At 36.6% G+C, this 15,612-nt stretch overlaps 1 protein-coding gene across 1 annotated transcript; it reads right to left on the reverse strand.

Moving 5' to 3' along the window:
• Window positions 1-271: 271 nt before the first annotated feature.
• On the reverse strand, window positions 272-14,158 carry LOC145230254 (copine-8-like). Its single transcript, XM_080095638.1, has 16 exons — window positions 13,991-14,158; window positions 13,108-13,148; window positions 12,398-12,444; window positions 11,460-11,563; window positions 11,351-11,390; window positions 11,212-11,288; window positions 10,762-10,929; window positions 10,300-10,446; window positions 9,791-9,866; window positions 9,400-9,515; window positions 8,871-8,991; window positions 8,300-8,407; window positions 3,129-3,256; window positions 2,254-2,414; window positions 1,912-1,985; window positions 272-1,669 (listed from the first exon to the last, which is right to left on the reverse strand). Exons 1-16 carry the CDS (start codon window positions 14,101-14,103, stop codon window positions 1,430-1,432), a joined length of 1,761 nt encoding a protein of 586 aa, XP_079951764.1. The 5' UTR covers window positions 14,104-14,158; the 3' UTR covers window positions 272-1,429.
• Between the last annotated feature and the right edge of the window lie 1,454 nt (window positions 14,159-15,612).

The following is a 15,612-nucleotide window of genomic DNA, read 5'->3' on the forward strand; positions in this document are numbered from 1 at the left end:
AAACTGATGAAACATATTGACGTGTTTATCGTTTTCAGTTTTAAATCGTCAAATTGATTTTCTTATAAGTACATAGATAGGCGAGCCATTTACACAAAGCGTTACAACACAAGTACGAGAGCTAATTTGATGCATTTTAAGCTTGTTCTACTATTGCGACCTTCGCTTTTAAGGGCTGCATACCGTTCTTACGATGTGCAATTTACTTCTGCTTGACGATTGTTTTCATGCAATTAGGTTGGCAAGTAATTGTTTTTTTGCGTCAGTCGAATAAAATAAATAATCATGAAACTTTTTATTTGTAGCATATTTAGGTCAAAACAAACGCACACGAAAGAGAAAAATAAACGATTAAAATAAAGAGGAATATCAACAATTGGAAATTCTGGGTTTTTGATTCGCAACAAAACTAAAAATGTTCATGCAAAATGAATTGTGCCGTTTTATGCAATACAAGTTATAATGTGGCATATTGTACTGACGAAAATGTACCAAGAGACAGTTATTAGTGCAACAAATAGCTTTGCTCAGTTAATAGGACTTAAGCCTTCAAATAAAACTTAAGTTTAGATGCATAGAATTGTTAAACCGTATTAGTACCATAATGTACAAATTCTTTTGCTTTCAATCAGTTGCTACAAAATAAAACATTATTTTATACAATAAAACAAAACACAATAACAAAAATTAACAAAGTCATGCAAAATAAAGTACAGTTTAAAAAGGCGACACAATAAGAAACACTGCAACAGAGCATTCAAGATTGTTAAAAAATACAAATATGAAACTACATGCACCAAGCATTCAGCACACGAAACAGTAGTTTAAAGGAGAGAAATTGTATCAGAGCAAATACATCATAGTGCAAACTTAATTGAAAGATGAAACTTTATTGTTATAGTGCGATAAAACATATTGGAATACTCAAGTCACCGGAAAATAAGTACATCGAACACACAAAACAGTGCACTTTTATTCCAGGGCATTGGATGGAACACGGAAGACCAGTAAGATCGTGAAAAGATGCATAAAATCAAACGGTGAAAAGATTTGATAAAGAAGCTTACATACATACCTTGCAAAGTAATGTCAGGAACGTATCTTGTACGGTAATACGACGAAGTTTTGAAAACATTTTTATCAAGTAAACTTCGGTTAACTCGGGAAAAAGACGGGATTTTTTTAGTTCAAATGGGCCCGGATTAACCGAGGTTTACGTACTGTATTGTACCAGTGAGCTGACCAAAAATGTAACTTTGCAATATTCTTTCAGCCCAGTTATACATATGTATTTGAAGCATAACAATACTTTGGTTTGGCTTGTGAACAAGTAACAACTGAAATTTCAAATGTCACTTAGGCAGCAGAGCAATCATCACCAATGGCTGAAGTATTTTACTGGCAAAACTGTTTAGGTTAAGCAAATTAATTAATTATAACCCGGTGGTGAAAATTGTGGGGGATTCTGTGTAACAAAAGATGGCGGTGCGTTCTGGGCTGGCGCGGGTTGACCTCGGTAAACTGGAGGCGGCGTTCCCGGCCTCAGGGATCGCGCTTTCATGTAGCCGACAAGTTGGTCGGGAATTTCCGCCAAAACATCTTTTGCGAGTCGAGCTTGGCTCAGAATTTGACCTCCACCTTTACCGACGTAATCTCGGAAGGGGACGAACTGATAATGAGAGTTAACGTTATATCATTTGCCGGGCAAAGTAGCCAGCAACAAACAAAAGCCAACAACAAAAAAGATGCATTATTATTAGAGACAGTTGAAAATAATGGTTACTCATAGACCTCATAGACCTGAACCAAAAATTCAGACATAACCTTTTTGCAAGGTGAAAGCCAAACTAAACAAGGTAACAACCGTTTACTTTATGGCATTTATTAATTACAGGACAAATCCGTACACACCTGGACAATATCTCGTTCCGCTTCAATGCCCCGGTATGAAACACGCACGGTGTCGCCATCGAGTTCTTCCATTGCTACAGCGAAAAAACAACAACAAATATTTGGTGCCAATTTACAGAAACCGAACCACAATAGTTTATGGGAAAAGGCACAGGATGCTAGTTCGAAACCCACTGTGAGCAAGATTTTTTTTTCTGGTCTAAAACTGTATAATCATTTAAAATCTGCGTAAGGCGCTATAAACTTTGGTCAGGCTGGTATCCACTATACCAAGTGACTCCGTTGGATTGTCATGTAAGAACCCTATATGACCAAGTACGTGAGTAGCTCAGACTTTCCTACCGTCAAATTCTGCAGGTCCGACTCCAACGATGATAATCGACATCGGCAGACGAGCAGCGTTAACAATTGCCTCTTTAGTGGCTCCCATATCCGATATAACACCGTCTGTTATCATCAGTAACACGTAATATCGTGACGCATCTCTACATGACGCTGCCATGCTGAAAGTAATAAAAGTATGTAGCAACAACTGAATGATGAAAAATAAACTACCTCAAAAGGTCTTATGACGCCAGGCATATTGAAGGCTTCGTACCTAATCAGCCGGTCTCCCAAGCATTCTCAAACGGTTTCAGTCGTGGGTTCGAATCCCACCATTCGAATCTCTGAACCTTGCCATATGGAAATATAAACAGAAAGGCTGGAAACCACTAATGCACACAGTTTAACACCGGGCTAAACAGCAGATTGAACTTAATTAGATACCCTTCATACAGTATTGGCAAGCATTGGCGTGGTACAGCCAGGGAAAAGCCATTCCTCCGTAAAAAAATTTAAGTACGTTTGGTCCCATAACTTTGTGTTTAAAACCAATTTGTATAGATCATAGTGTACGCCAGGCCTATTAAAGGCGTTGTACCGAATCAGCTGGTCCCCCAATGCATTCCCATATGGCAAGGCACAGGCTAGAAAAATCTAGATTTTCTTGGTACAACGCCTTTAATAGGCCTGGCGTACTATGATTTATATATGAGTGTGCCGTGATCGCTGGTCTGCATCGACGCTTCAGGGCTGATCCAGGTATGAATATGTTTATCGTAGCAATTTGTATAAAGTCACACAATTAAAACAAACAATTTTGCCCCTCCCAAATTGGCGGCTTGCTTTATGATATCGTGCCTAAGCATTATTGAAACACAAAACATGATCTTTACCTGGCGACATTGTTAATAATCGGTGAAAAGTTTGTGGGTCCATAAAGTTGCACAGCTCTGATACTGGACTGGTAAGCCTCCATTATACCTTGGATACCAAAACAATCAGGATTTGAAGGGTTGAAGTTCTGTAGACGAAAGCGACAAGTTAGGAATCAGAATGTCAAAAAGTGATGAAGTTTCAATAAATTGAAATTAACAAATTTTTTATTTTGTTTGGGAAAGTTCAAGTAAAACAAAGTTGTCTAATTCAAATCCTACTAGTTTTTAATTTGACCGCTTGAGTTTCGGCAATTCACACTTCAGAGACCATTTGTACAAAAATCCTTGCAGGAATATTAAGTGGGCAAATAATTTCATTTTTACTGCATTATACGCGGAATATTTCTATCTCCCCTGAAGAAGAGGCGGATTACTTTTTAATTAGTCGCACAAACACGCAACCAATGGCCAAGTGCAAGTGACGACCTTAAACCAACTAGCCAAGTGCGTACAAAATCGCCACTTGTTGAGAAACAATACACTGCATATTTAAAGAGCACAACCACAGCAGACACAACATTTATGCATCATGCATGCAAGTGAATCATGGTTGACCTAATGCATGAAAATGTTACAGCGCAATGCTGCAGAAAGCTTTAACATTTATTTTACAAGCACATATCGAACAGTAACGGATCTCGACACTATTGGGGTTTTTGCTTGCTCTCTGTAACCTACGCACATCCCTAATGCGCACTTAGTTTGAGTAGATTCTTAACCTACTGAAAACCTATGGTGTGTATAAACTGGTGTGTGGTCACAGCATGCACATCTGATGTTGCTCACAGTGGTCCTCAGTGTACTCAGGGAGCTTGTGTATGCCCAGGCACATGAAAATCTATGCTTTGAATAAACCAGTATGTGGCCATAGCATGCACATCTAATGTTGTGGTCCCCAATGTATTCAAAAAGCCCATGTACCCAAACACTCCTCTCATGATCCAGTTAAACTGTGCAGGTTCACTGATGATGACAACAGAGATTGTTGAAACGTCTGCACGATGTACTCTTTATACACCAGTTCTTTGGCAGTAATGTTCATGATCAAATTACTTTTCAAGTCCGTATATAGTGTTCCCAGTTAAACTTTTTACCCCAGTAAGATGTTGCAATTCTGTGACTAAATAATTAATTTTTGTAAACAGTTAACACTTTAAAAACAGACAACCAACTACGTTTTGTGTCGTTTTTGTGTCTTCATGGAAAAAAAGCAAATTCTTACCACGTTATTAAAACACTTGTTCAAAAGGCAAAAACGAAATCCGGCATAGCATTAAGTTTGATTCATCAACTTGTGCGGCAAATGTTACACGGTAAATTTGTTTATTAAGCTGAACTACGAATATAATCCATGGCTAGGTGATTTGCTTTCGTAGTTAAATAATTCCAACACAGCACAGGTGTCAATCATCGTGAAACCATTAGAGTCGGGCTCTGTGCTGCGATTTGTCGCTTTATCGCTCAACAACACCGCTTATGACGTCACAAATAAATAATTGATGACGTAGCGGACGTGTTTATTGCGCGGGCATTTGTGAAAATCCCGGCTAACGGCACACGCAGACTCAAAAAGTGATTCCGCTTTGTTTAAATGGGATTTAGCATGTAAAGCACAGTTTATGAAAAGAGTAATTTAATAATTTTGGATGCGCCTTATGTTGATTGTGTTTTGGTCTGTTAATTGGAGTTTAGTGATAGAGTTTGGCGTATATTGACAGAGCAACGTTTATAGGAGGAGGTGTATTTTATATTGTTTATCCTTAGGTTTACAGAGACCAGACAAATATAATTTCTGGTCCTAAACTGAAGTATCGCTTAACTAAACACGCGCTTTCGTTTGACGGTTACGATACCACCAGCTATATTTGTGAAGTAATATGTGTAACTTAGTTGGTAAGAAGCTAGTTGCCAACGCACGAGTTATGGGTTTAAATCCCACCACAGTCGGGTATTTTCAGCCTACGCTTCGCTGTATATAAATGCTTGCAAAAGTTGATTCAATTTTTAAACGAGCGGTTTTCACCGAGATAAATTTACTCCTAGAGCAGTGGTTCTCAACCTTTTTTACCACGCGACCCCCTTTAGAGATTTTCTAACACCACGCGACCCCTTTACACACGCACACAAGAAGTTTAACCAGAATGTGTTGATTGTGTTCATCACACATTTGCAATCTAACGTGGCTGCAATAGTTTGGCGCTTTGCTGTACTCCAGAATACCATTAAAATTGTGTTTGTGGGTCATTTTCAATAACCATTTCACTATTTCGTGTTTTTTTATGTTAAGAAAAGCCAAAAACCGCATTTGTAGATCGCAAATATTGTTGCGCCCGTTCTAAATTAAACGGTCGTGTGAGTTACTATGCTAAACAGAAGTCATAGGGAAAGTTTTTATGACAAAATCATTCCGAGTTGGGTTGCGTCTTCGCGACCCCCTCAAAAGTGCTTGGCGACCCCCAGGTTGAGAAACACTGTCCTAGAGGATAAACAAGCCAGCAAAATTCGGTCGGGATTAGTGAGGTAAAGAATCTGGGTTTACAGACAGACAAGTAACACGCTTGAGAACTTGCTTCAAACCAGAGTTGTAACCGGAACGGACTTTCCGTTTCCGGTTCGAGTTTGATTTAGAATAAAACGCATTTGATTCGGGCCTGACTTAACATAATTTGTGTCGTACTTAATCTTTGGTAAATGAAACCTCATTTTAAAATAGTCCTAATTAGAGCTTTATTTCATATTTGGACTTCTAGCTGGTACTTTCGGGTTCGGGCCCGATCACAAACCTGTTTTAAATCCTTCCGAGATTGGTAATATAGCAGTACCACCATATATTATCATTTGTTAATTTGTTGTTGTTCTTTGACGAGGATAAACATAAGCAAGTTTTTGCATGTGTTGTGCGATGGCCGACTCTACCGCTCAGGAAAGATACCGCAGAACAATCCAGAGCATTCAGGAAGCAAGAAGAATAAGAGAACAGGAAAAAATGATCAAGTTTATGGCAAAACCCTATGTTGCAAAGAGAACGACTCTGGATAGAGTTGTGTACAACCCACAACGTCCGCAAACTATCCAACGCTGTGCAGCAACACCGAAGCACAAACGAGAGAATGCGACAGAAAAAAAATCGGCGAAAAAGTTGAAGAAAAACAAGAAAAAGTTTGTGAAGGTTAAGGATAGAAGTCTTGCACAGGAAAAAGCTCTGCGCGTTCAACGGAAGAAAATGCTTAAAAGAATTAAAATGGAACGCAAGATGCAGAAACGCGCGAGAAAACAACAAAAACTTGTGGATAAAATGGAACGAACCCAACAAAAAGTAGAGAACATAGCGAATATGTGCGGCAAATGCTTGTACCCAATTTTAGGGCCTTTGTGTTTTACTACTGGTCTGGGTTTGATAGTTCTAGGAATATTCGGTGCTAACGTTCCCCCTGCGCCGATTCTTGTGATCGGGAGTTTGTTGGTGCTTGCAGCGCTCGCTATGATCACTATACACGCGGCGGCCCATGTACAGAAGTCACATCGACGTCGCAAGTACTTGCACGACCGGGAATCGGGTTGGAATTTCCCGCGTCCCAATGTGCCGATCCCCGTCCCAAATCCGTCCTTTTATATTTAAAATCCGAGCAGTGAAAGAAGTCGCCCACACAAAACCGGTTTTTGCTACTCAATAGCGTGTTGTCTGCTTTTTGAATTAAACCTACATGACTTTTTTCTATTTGAATAAGGAACTGAAGATGCCATTATGCGAAATATATATTCCAAGATTTTATCGACCGATTTCGTTACTTGGAAAATACTTTCCATTCTTAGTTACATGACTTTTTGCTTTACAAAATGTTTTGTTTTTCACTTTAATTCTAAACGCATTTGCACTTGTCACACAAGAATTTAACTGATTCCTATGATTATTATTTACCACATCCTTCTGTATATTATACCATTGCCATGTCGCTTTTGTTCAATTATTATTTACCACAAGTAAAAAGGGATCACCTATCTTTAAAGCTTTATCAAAATCTAATTAAACTAGAAGGGTGGCTTAGCACATTTTGTCGTTGCATTTACACTATAACCTATTTTAAAACATAAATATATTTCCCATGCCTTTTTTGTATTGGGTCCCATATAAGCCATAGTGTTTAGTTGTTAGTTGTTTCTGCAGGCAGAAACTCATGGGTCCCCACACATGTAAAGTTAAAAATAGTGCATTTCAAGAGATAGTCATAGTCCACATGCTACCCAAATTTTAGCCAATTCCAATACTGTTTAATAAACTTACCCATTTTAGGGGGGTAGTAGGGTAACTAATGGGATGTGACACTAAAGTAAAAAAAATATGAAACCTCAATGACTCAATCAATAGTACTGCAAAATTTCAGCCCAATCGGCCAATGTTTAAAATTTTGACCACTAGAGGTGTTTTGAGCAATAACCGCTAATGCTTCTGATGTCACCCCCTAACTGCCATGGTGCAAAAATGACCACCAAGCAACCCACCAACAAGTAACATACAACTAGTTTCCCTTGTAACACTATTGCGCCACAGAATTATTTCGTTTGTGGTGCCCATTAACATACAAACACATCATACACTTTGGGGGCTTGTGGGGTAAATGTTGGGGCTACAGGGTTGAACACAACAATCGACACCTATAAATGTCATACTCTACAAGCTATCCAAATTTCAGCCAATTCCGACATTGTTTACAAACTCACCCATTTTAGGGGGCTAGCGGGGTAAATACTGGGGTTATCAGGACAAACAAAGTGGGAAGCATATCTACATACCTACATCTACCATCTGTGTAAGTTTCAGCCAAATTAATCAAACATTTGATGGCAAAACAGGTCGGACAAACTTTGGGGAAAAGTACCCATTTTAGGGGGCTAGCGGGGTAAATATTAGGGTAATCAACAAAAACAAAGTGGGATGCACATCTACATACCTATATCTACCATCTGTGAAAATTTCATCCAAATCCATCAAATATTAGATGGAAAAACGGGTCGGACAAACTTTGGGGGAAAAAACAAAAGAAAAAAAACAAAAACAAATTCGAGTAAAATCAATATGTGTCCCCTTCAGGGAAGGGGACCCATAATGAACCAGTGATGTAAAAACTCACCAAAGCAAACTGGTGGGACACTCTTCCGTCAGGTGGCAGGCGAGCGCCAAATCCAAAAGTTGGAAAAAGTTTATCTGTGTCGTAATCCTGAACGATGTCTCCAACTGCCTACAAACAACAACAACAGCGTTGGTGAGGGCAACGATGACGTACTTCGAGTCGGTCACACAGCAACTGCAGCATTTGAAAACATATTTCGCAGGGCTTCAGTTAATTTAAACACGAAGTTTAATTTCTGCCTCTGGAATTTTTTTAGTTTGCTGTAACAAATAGATGGCTCCGTCAATAACACTATCCCCTGCTGGGACATTTTTTATCACGTAGTCATACTGGTTTGAAGATGCATTAAAATTTCCACATTTCCTAATGAAAAAGTCCAAGTTTATTTAGGTTGACGAAAAAGTGTTAGAGATTGACAAAAACATAGAATGTAAAAATATATCATCATCACTTTCATAAGTATTTAATTTTTGTGTGTTAAGTTTCTTAAAAAAACAGTTTTGAATGTCTTTTTCAAAAATACAAACAAAATATACAAAAAATAGAATGTTTTATAACTTTTTACTCATACCTGTATAGCAAGTGCATACTGATTTGGCTGGTGTGGGTTGATATAATGTAAAGATGACGGCTGTAAAGGATTTCCATTGGAAGCTGTGAAGTCGATTGCAACAACAAAATTCAATTCAGTTCTACAAGAATGCATCAAACATATGAGGTTTAATTGTGATAGGACAGACTCATGATAGGAAACAAAATAAACTCGAAGGCACAATGTGATTCAGGTACACAAGACACAGACTTGGCAAGCAGCTTTACTAAAAATCAAAAAATGTAATCATTTTATTTCACAAACGTTTTGAAAAAAAGTTTTCATCAGTGAAATAAAGTACAGAAAAGCAGAAACAAACACGCCTACATATATATTAAGAGAGAAGGAAATGATAAAAAGGTCCAATGAATTATGTCACACCAATGAAAGGTTACTATGATTTGTTGACACATTCTGATTTTACAACCGCTTTAAATGAGAAAAAAATTTTAAAGTTATATTTCGCTTGAAAGTGATGTGAAAATATACTTTGTAAGTTGTTACTTACCCTCCTCGAATGTAGTCAAGGAAAGTAAATTGTTTCTTGATGTTGCAACTGACAAGGTTCACAATTCCAGAATGTTTGTACTTTTTCTTTTTCTGTTTCTTTTTGGGGTGAATACACTACAATACAAAATGTTACACATTATGAAACTTCATCATTTTGTAATTTAGTACGTTTTCAATTTGTTTATAACAAGCATATGTGTTGAAAACATAAAACAGACAGTATCTAAATTAAGTTGACAAAGCTTTTTAACTAATTCTTAGGAAAGGTTTCCCTTTATCCACATAGCATATGGTGCAGTGAGTGTTGATTTAATTTATGTCAACATAACAATTCTGTCCCAATACAATAATGTAATGAAACACATGTTTTTGAGTATTGCAGTATTTACCTCATACACATTGTCCACACCAGGACCTCGTTTCAGTTTGTTCACGCTTGTTGTGAAAATTCCAATCAAATCGTGTCTGAGAAGTGGAAACAAAACAAAAATTTGTCACAGCAAAAGTAAGCCATAGTGACTTGGCATTGTTCCAGTTCAGTCAACAATGATCAAATCAACAAAATGCTTAGGTACACAATTTGCAGTTCAAAAATCCTAACCAGAAATAAACAGGCCAGTATATTAGTTTTAAACATAACGTTTCAACAGCAATTTTAACACTTGAGATTTGACACAAGTTGCTGTTGAAATGTTATGTTTGTCACAAATGAACTGATGGCTTGTTTGTTTCTGGTTAACAAAGTGCTAATGTAGGTTTTTAAAATTGTTAGGGAGTACAGATGTTTTACAGAACAAGTGTGAAAGGAATTTGGAAAATGTTTAACAAATCAGACAGTGATGATGCTGTTCAGTTCATACAAAAACTTTAACACAAAATTAGACCTTAATATTCTCACCCGCCATCCCGATCCCAGTCGTAAACTTCTACTTTGATTGTTCTGTCATGATCACCATTACATATTGTTCTCACCGGAACTTCGATAAGTTTCCAGTTTGGATTCAAAGTGTTTTTGATCACCTCAGTTTTATAGCAGACTGTAAAGCTGTAAAATTGTTTTGTAAAGATTAGAAGAATAGTTTTGCCTTACACTGAAAAAAATTGCGCCCATAATTCACAAGCCATAGAGGTTCAACTACCCTTTAAAAAATTGTTGTTTGTCTTAAAAAATACAAAATTGTCACTATTCAAGTACTTTGCGGACAAATACTTGCAAACCATTAGTAAAAGAACTAAGTCACTATTCGTAAAACCAAAATGTAATTCTACAATCAATAGTTTCAGTCAGGCATGCACGATATACAAATAGCTTTGTGTTGCCAATGAAAGGTCACTAAATGTCGTTAGTGTTAGTCCAAACCTGTTGTCCTCATTGCATCGACAAAACACCATGAATGGGTCCGATTTTCCAAACAAATCTTTTTTGTCCAACTTTCGACCATTAAACTCCATAAAGATCACATCCTTAGAAGAATCAAGCTCCTCCGCGGATATTATGATTTTTCCATGATCCTGTGAACTAACTCCTCTGGAAATATGTAATAATGTTATTTATAGTTTGCAAGATTAACATGACACCTTTTCACTTGAATTTTCATTGAAATGGCCGCTTTTGTTGCTAATAAAAAGGTTACAATTTTATGTTTTTGTGTTTAAAAAATTTTGCTTTTTATGTGGCCAAAGTCATGAAAATAACAGTGATAACATTTCAAATGTTTTCTGATCCAAAACAGGACAGCAACTGTCACAAGTGAACATAGTCGGCTAAACAACATCTTTGGTAAGAGCTGCCAACAAAAAGTCCTCTTACCTGAGGGGAGTAGAATATTTGCTTCCCGCACTTCCCACAACTTCACCGAGTGTACAAAAAGCTTGTCCGAGAAAGTCCTGAAAAAAAGACATATGGCCTGAGCATTTAAGTCAGAATCACAACAATAACATGATCTTACATGTTTTGAAAGATTGGCGCTCTTGGAATCAACATCATACCTAAAATAAATAAGACATACTTAATTATTTTTTGGAAGTTCAAATTGTTTTGGCATTAACACTGCTTACACATCAAATCTCATGGCCTGGCGTTCTTCGAAGAAATAATCCACCACAAACTTCTTTACAAAATCTGGATTTAAATTGTTCCATATGATTTCAGTTCGTCCAAACTGTAAAAATATTGATCACAATCATAAGGAAATGTTTGATTTGTCATAAATATCCATAATGCATTTGCACAACTCCAACCAACTATACAATATTTGCAGTAATTCAATATAGGTAAGAAGGGACATAAAACACAACTCTTTAATCTTGAAAGCAAATGTTTATGGGTTTCATTGAACCACATTTTTTTTTCTTTGAAAGTTTACACAGAATCTTTACATAGTGTAACCCAGGGGCCGCAAATAGTGGGTCGCGACCCAAATTTGGGTCGACCTTCCAGTCTGGGTCGCGAAATATTTTAAATTTCCCATTAATAGAAGCATCGCATCTACAGTATTAATGAATTTCGGCCTTTTTCAACCTTTTAATCATTATTGCATTGTTATGTATGACTACGTAACTGTTACATACAGGCTATGTAACAAAAGAAAAAGTTAAGTGCACCTGTGCAAGCATGCGTTTTCTGATTAGCTGTGTTCTCAACACAGGGCCCACAGTTCTCATTTCTTAGAATATATAACTTTGTTTACCTACAGTTATATGTGAAAATAGCAACTGACAAGAGCATAATATCAGTCTTAACATTGATATTTAGTTGCTTAGTATTTTTCACAAACTTGATGCTTGGGTGGCAAGAATTTAGAGCAATTTTTTTAGGGTCGCGCCAAAAAGTATTTGCGGACCCCTGGTGTAACTAAACACTATAAATGTAAAACATGTTTTCAAAGCTTCTATTTGCTTCACACAAACTTAGTAAAAAAGTACTTTCGTTTCAGGAGTTTAGTTTTTTTATTGCATAATTTCTGCAATGTAAGTTGGTAATTTGTGCTACATACCTCTCTCCATTCTTTTGAGCCAATCCCTTGTGTGTACATAACAACCACTGAAAAGCAAATAAAAGTTGTGTACTTATAAATTCTCTACAAAAGTTCTTTTGCAGTAACTTTTGTCATGACAAACCTTTAAAGTGGAATTTGTGTCATAACCATCTTAGGAGGCAAAAGAAACATTTTTGTACCTTAAATCAGGGATGTGCAACCTTTTTTATTGTCGGGCCAAATACAATTACCATAATTAGATCGTAGGCCGCACCTTTATATAACACAAGGTGATTTTACTTTGTTGCATACCAAATATGCCTATATTGAGTTAACTAAAATTCGCATTTCATTCCAGTCGCATTATTGTCAGGTCCCCAAAAAAATAGCACCAGGCACATTGATCTGCTCAAAAATATATAACGAGCGGACTTATTTGCCATTACTTTGATACTAACGATTTCTGAGGGCCGTGCAACCTTTAACCAATGGGCCGCAATTGGCTCGCAGGTTGCACACCTCTGCCTTAAATATATACTTAGTCAAAAATCTACTCTATAAAAGATCTAACAAAAATGCCAGCAATAAATGACTGGCCAATAATAATCAATTCTATAGATCAAAACAGATGAAAAATTTGGCTTTATTTGTGAAAACATTACAACACAACATTTATTTGTATGTTATAGAATACACAACTTTTTAATTAATTAATGAACTTTGCTTACTTGGGTCCGACTTGGAGAACACATCAGCATCAATGAGATTTCTAAAAACAAAAAGTATTTTAGTCAACCAAAAAATGTAAAGTTTCAAAGATGATGGTAAAATAAACAAAAAAATAATGAAACCTGCAGTAAACAGCTAATTCCATAGTAGATGCTGGTGTCATTGCAGAAAATGGTTTAAATGGAGCTGGTGCATTCATATTGTATAGTTTCAAATAACCTCTTATAAATTCTATTTACGACACAACTAAAATATCCTTTTGACATCGAAATGTTTTTAAAGCTAAGTGATTTATATGGCTAACTATTGTCTAAAGCTAACTGGCACATCTAGTTTTGACTGTTCCTGGTGCTGTCCAGTAAATGCTGCTACAAACCACAATGACCATTAGGACTTTTATAGTGGTCAACCACATAAAGTATGTGGTAAACAAGTTGGTACCACAATAGAGATGGATAGGAAATTAATCCAATCATCTCCATCAAGCACAGGTGTGGGTTTCATTATTTCTTTACAAATTCATCAGAGCATATGCTGTGTTAGCAACGGGACAGATGTCCTTAATTATCATTCCCAAATCAAAAAATAATAATTGCACAAATATAGACACATTCATTTGGTATTGTCCCAACATCAAATTAGTTTTGACATTCTTAATATGTGTCTCTACTGCTTTTTCATTGTATTTCCGATTCATTGTATATATGTTCTGTACTTTTTACTTGACATTGCGAAACAATAAACATTTTTTGTGAGGGTACAGTGAAATTTTCTAATAACAAGTTCAGTATTCAATGCATATACAATGAATTTTTGTGAGGGTAGAGTGAAATTTTCTAACAAGTAAAATAGATTTTTTTGAATTTCCAAATATTTGCTTACCTGCAAGATATAGTGAGCTCAATTGTCATGACAGGTTGTGAATTAAATCCTTGTTGCACAAGTCCGAAACTCGGTGGTGCCGAGGGAGTTGAACTTGTTCCATAACCTGACATTTTGTTTTGCTCACTTCCAAAATAATGTATATTTAAAGTAAAAGGCTATAAACCTAAAAACATGCACATATATAAGCTATTGCTGCCAGGCATAATATCAAGTGCTTGCATTTAATTCCTTTTTTTCGTTTGTTTATCAGGCACAATACTATAGTGTTATTTACCCTGATGAAGGCGACCTGTATAGGACGTTGAAACGTCGGAATAAAGATTACATTTGCTAGAAGAGCTCTACTGAAAAACATGCATTTTTTAAGAGGCAATTTTTTTGGAAAATGTAGATTGCACATGCAAGTAGAGTAATAACTAATAAAAGTTAAGCTATTGCTTTGTTGATAAAAACAATGTCTTTAAATTAGTTCTATTCGTTTATTAAGCTTTCCTTCAGTAAAGTGCTGACGCTCATAGAGTTTTTTTTGTTCTGTCTGACAACACAATGCTTTTCCTAAATTTAACTTATTATTTTCACAAACAAAGCCTTGTTTTGTCATCATTTAGTTGCAAATATGATCTAACCTGTGTTAACTAATACTTGCTACATTTCCACTAATTTTAGATTTCAACTTTCGAGCATACTTGACTTTAGTTTATATAATAGTGTCAAAATCGACAGACTCTTCTAACTAATATGTCAGAAAAACGATATTTATTGCAAAAAGTCACATTACAAAGCATAATATCTTAAGTATCAACTAAAACAACCAACAAGTGTTAGAAATGAGTCCAGTGAGTAATGAACTTCATTCAAGGATTGAGAAACAATACGAATGGCACGCTACATTGAATAACAAAGACATAACTTGCCCTACGTGACTTTCAATAAAATACACAAAACACATGTTTGAATGTTTTTGTTTTCGTCATGCGCCGATGCACGCCCGTCATTTAATCACATGACCGAATTGTCATCGCTCACTTTTCGAGGTCAAAGTACTTGGTTTAGTTGTTAATTTGTAAACCTTTGATTACTATTGGGTTACACTAACTGTTGGGAAATTGATTATCGAAGTTTCTCCTTTATAGTCTTATTGTCATTCCGTCCCATGATGACGCAGTGGAATGTTTTTTGTAAATCACGAGTGATTACGTCATCGAAACCGGGGGATTTTTCCACATTCGGAAAGTTACTATCGATGCACCAAGGTGCCGTGCATGTGCTGTCTCTAAGCAGTTGTTGTAGAGTATAACAAATCTGTTGCTATTGAAACCGTTTTTGTTAAGTGTTGGTCCCTTTAAAAACAAATTTGTGCAGTAGATCGAATAAGAATAGCTATTGTAATCAGTGGCGTATCTAGGATCGGTTTTAGGGGGGGGGGGGGCAACAGCATAAAATATATTGCGCCACCTTGCGGTGACAAGTGCGCCACCTTGCGACAACAAGTGCGCCACCTTGCGGTAGACTGTGTAGACCTCGCTGTTGGCACCTGTTGTGCCTATTAAACTCGCAATATCAACTAAATGCTGGTTAGCCTAAGGCCCTGTGAAGCCCTTACTCTTGCTGTAAGTAAC

This window comes from Phallusia mammillata, chromosome 5 (assembly GCF_965637545.1).
Source record: "Phallusia mammillata chromosome 5, kaPhaMamm4.hap1.1, whole genome shotgun sequence".
Taxonomy (NCBI): domain Eukaryota; kingdom Metazoa; phylum Chordata; class Ascidiacea; order Phlebobranchia; family Ascidiidae; genus Phallusia; species Phallusia mammillata.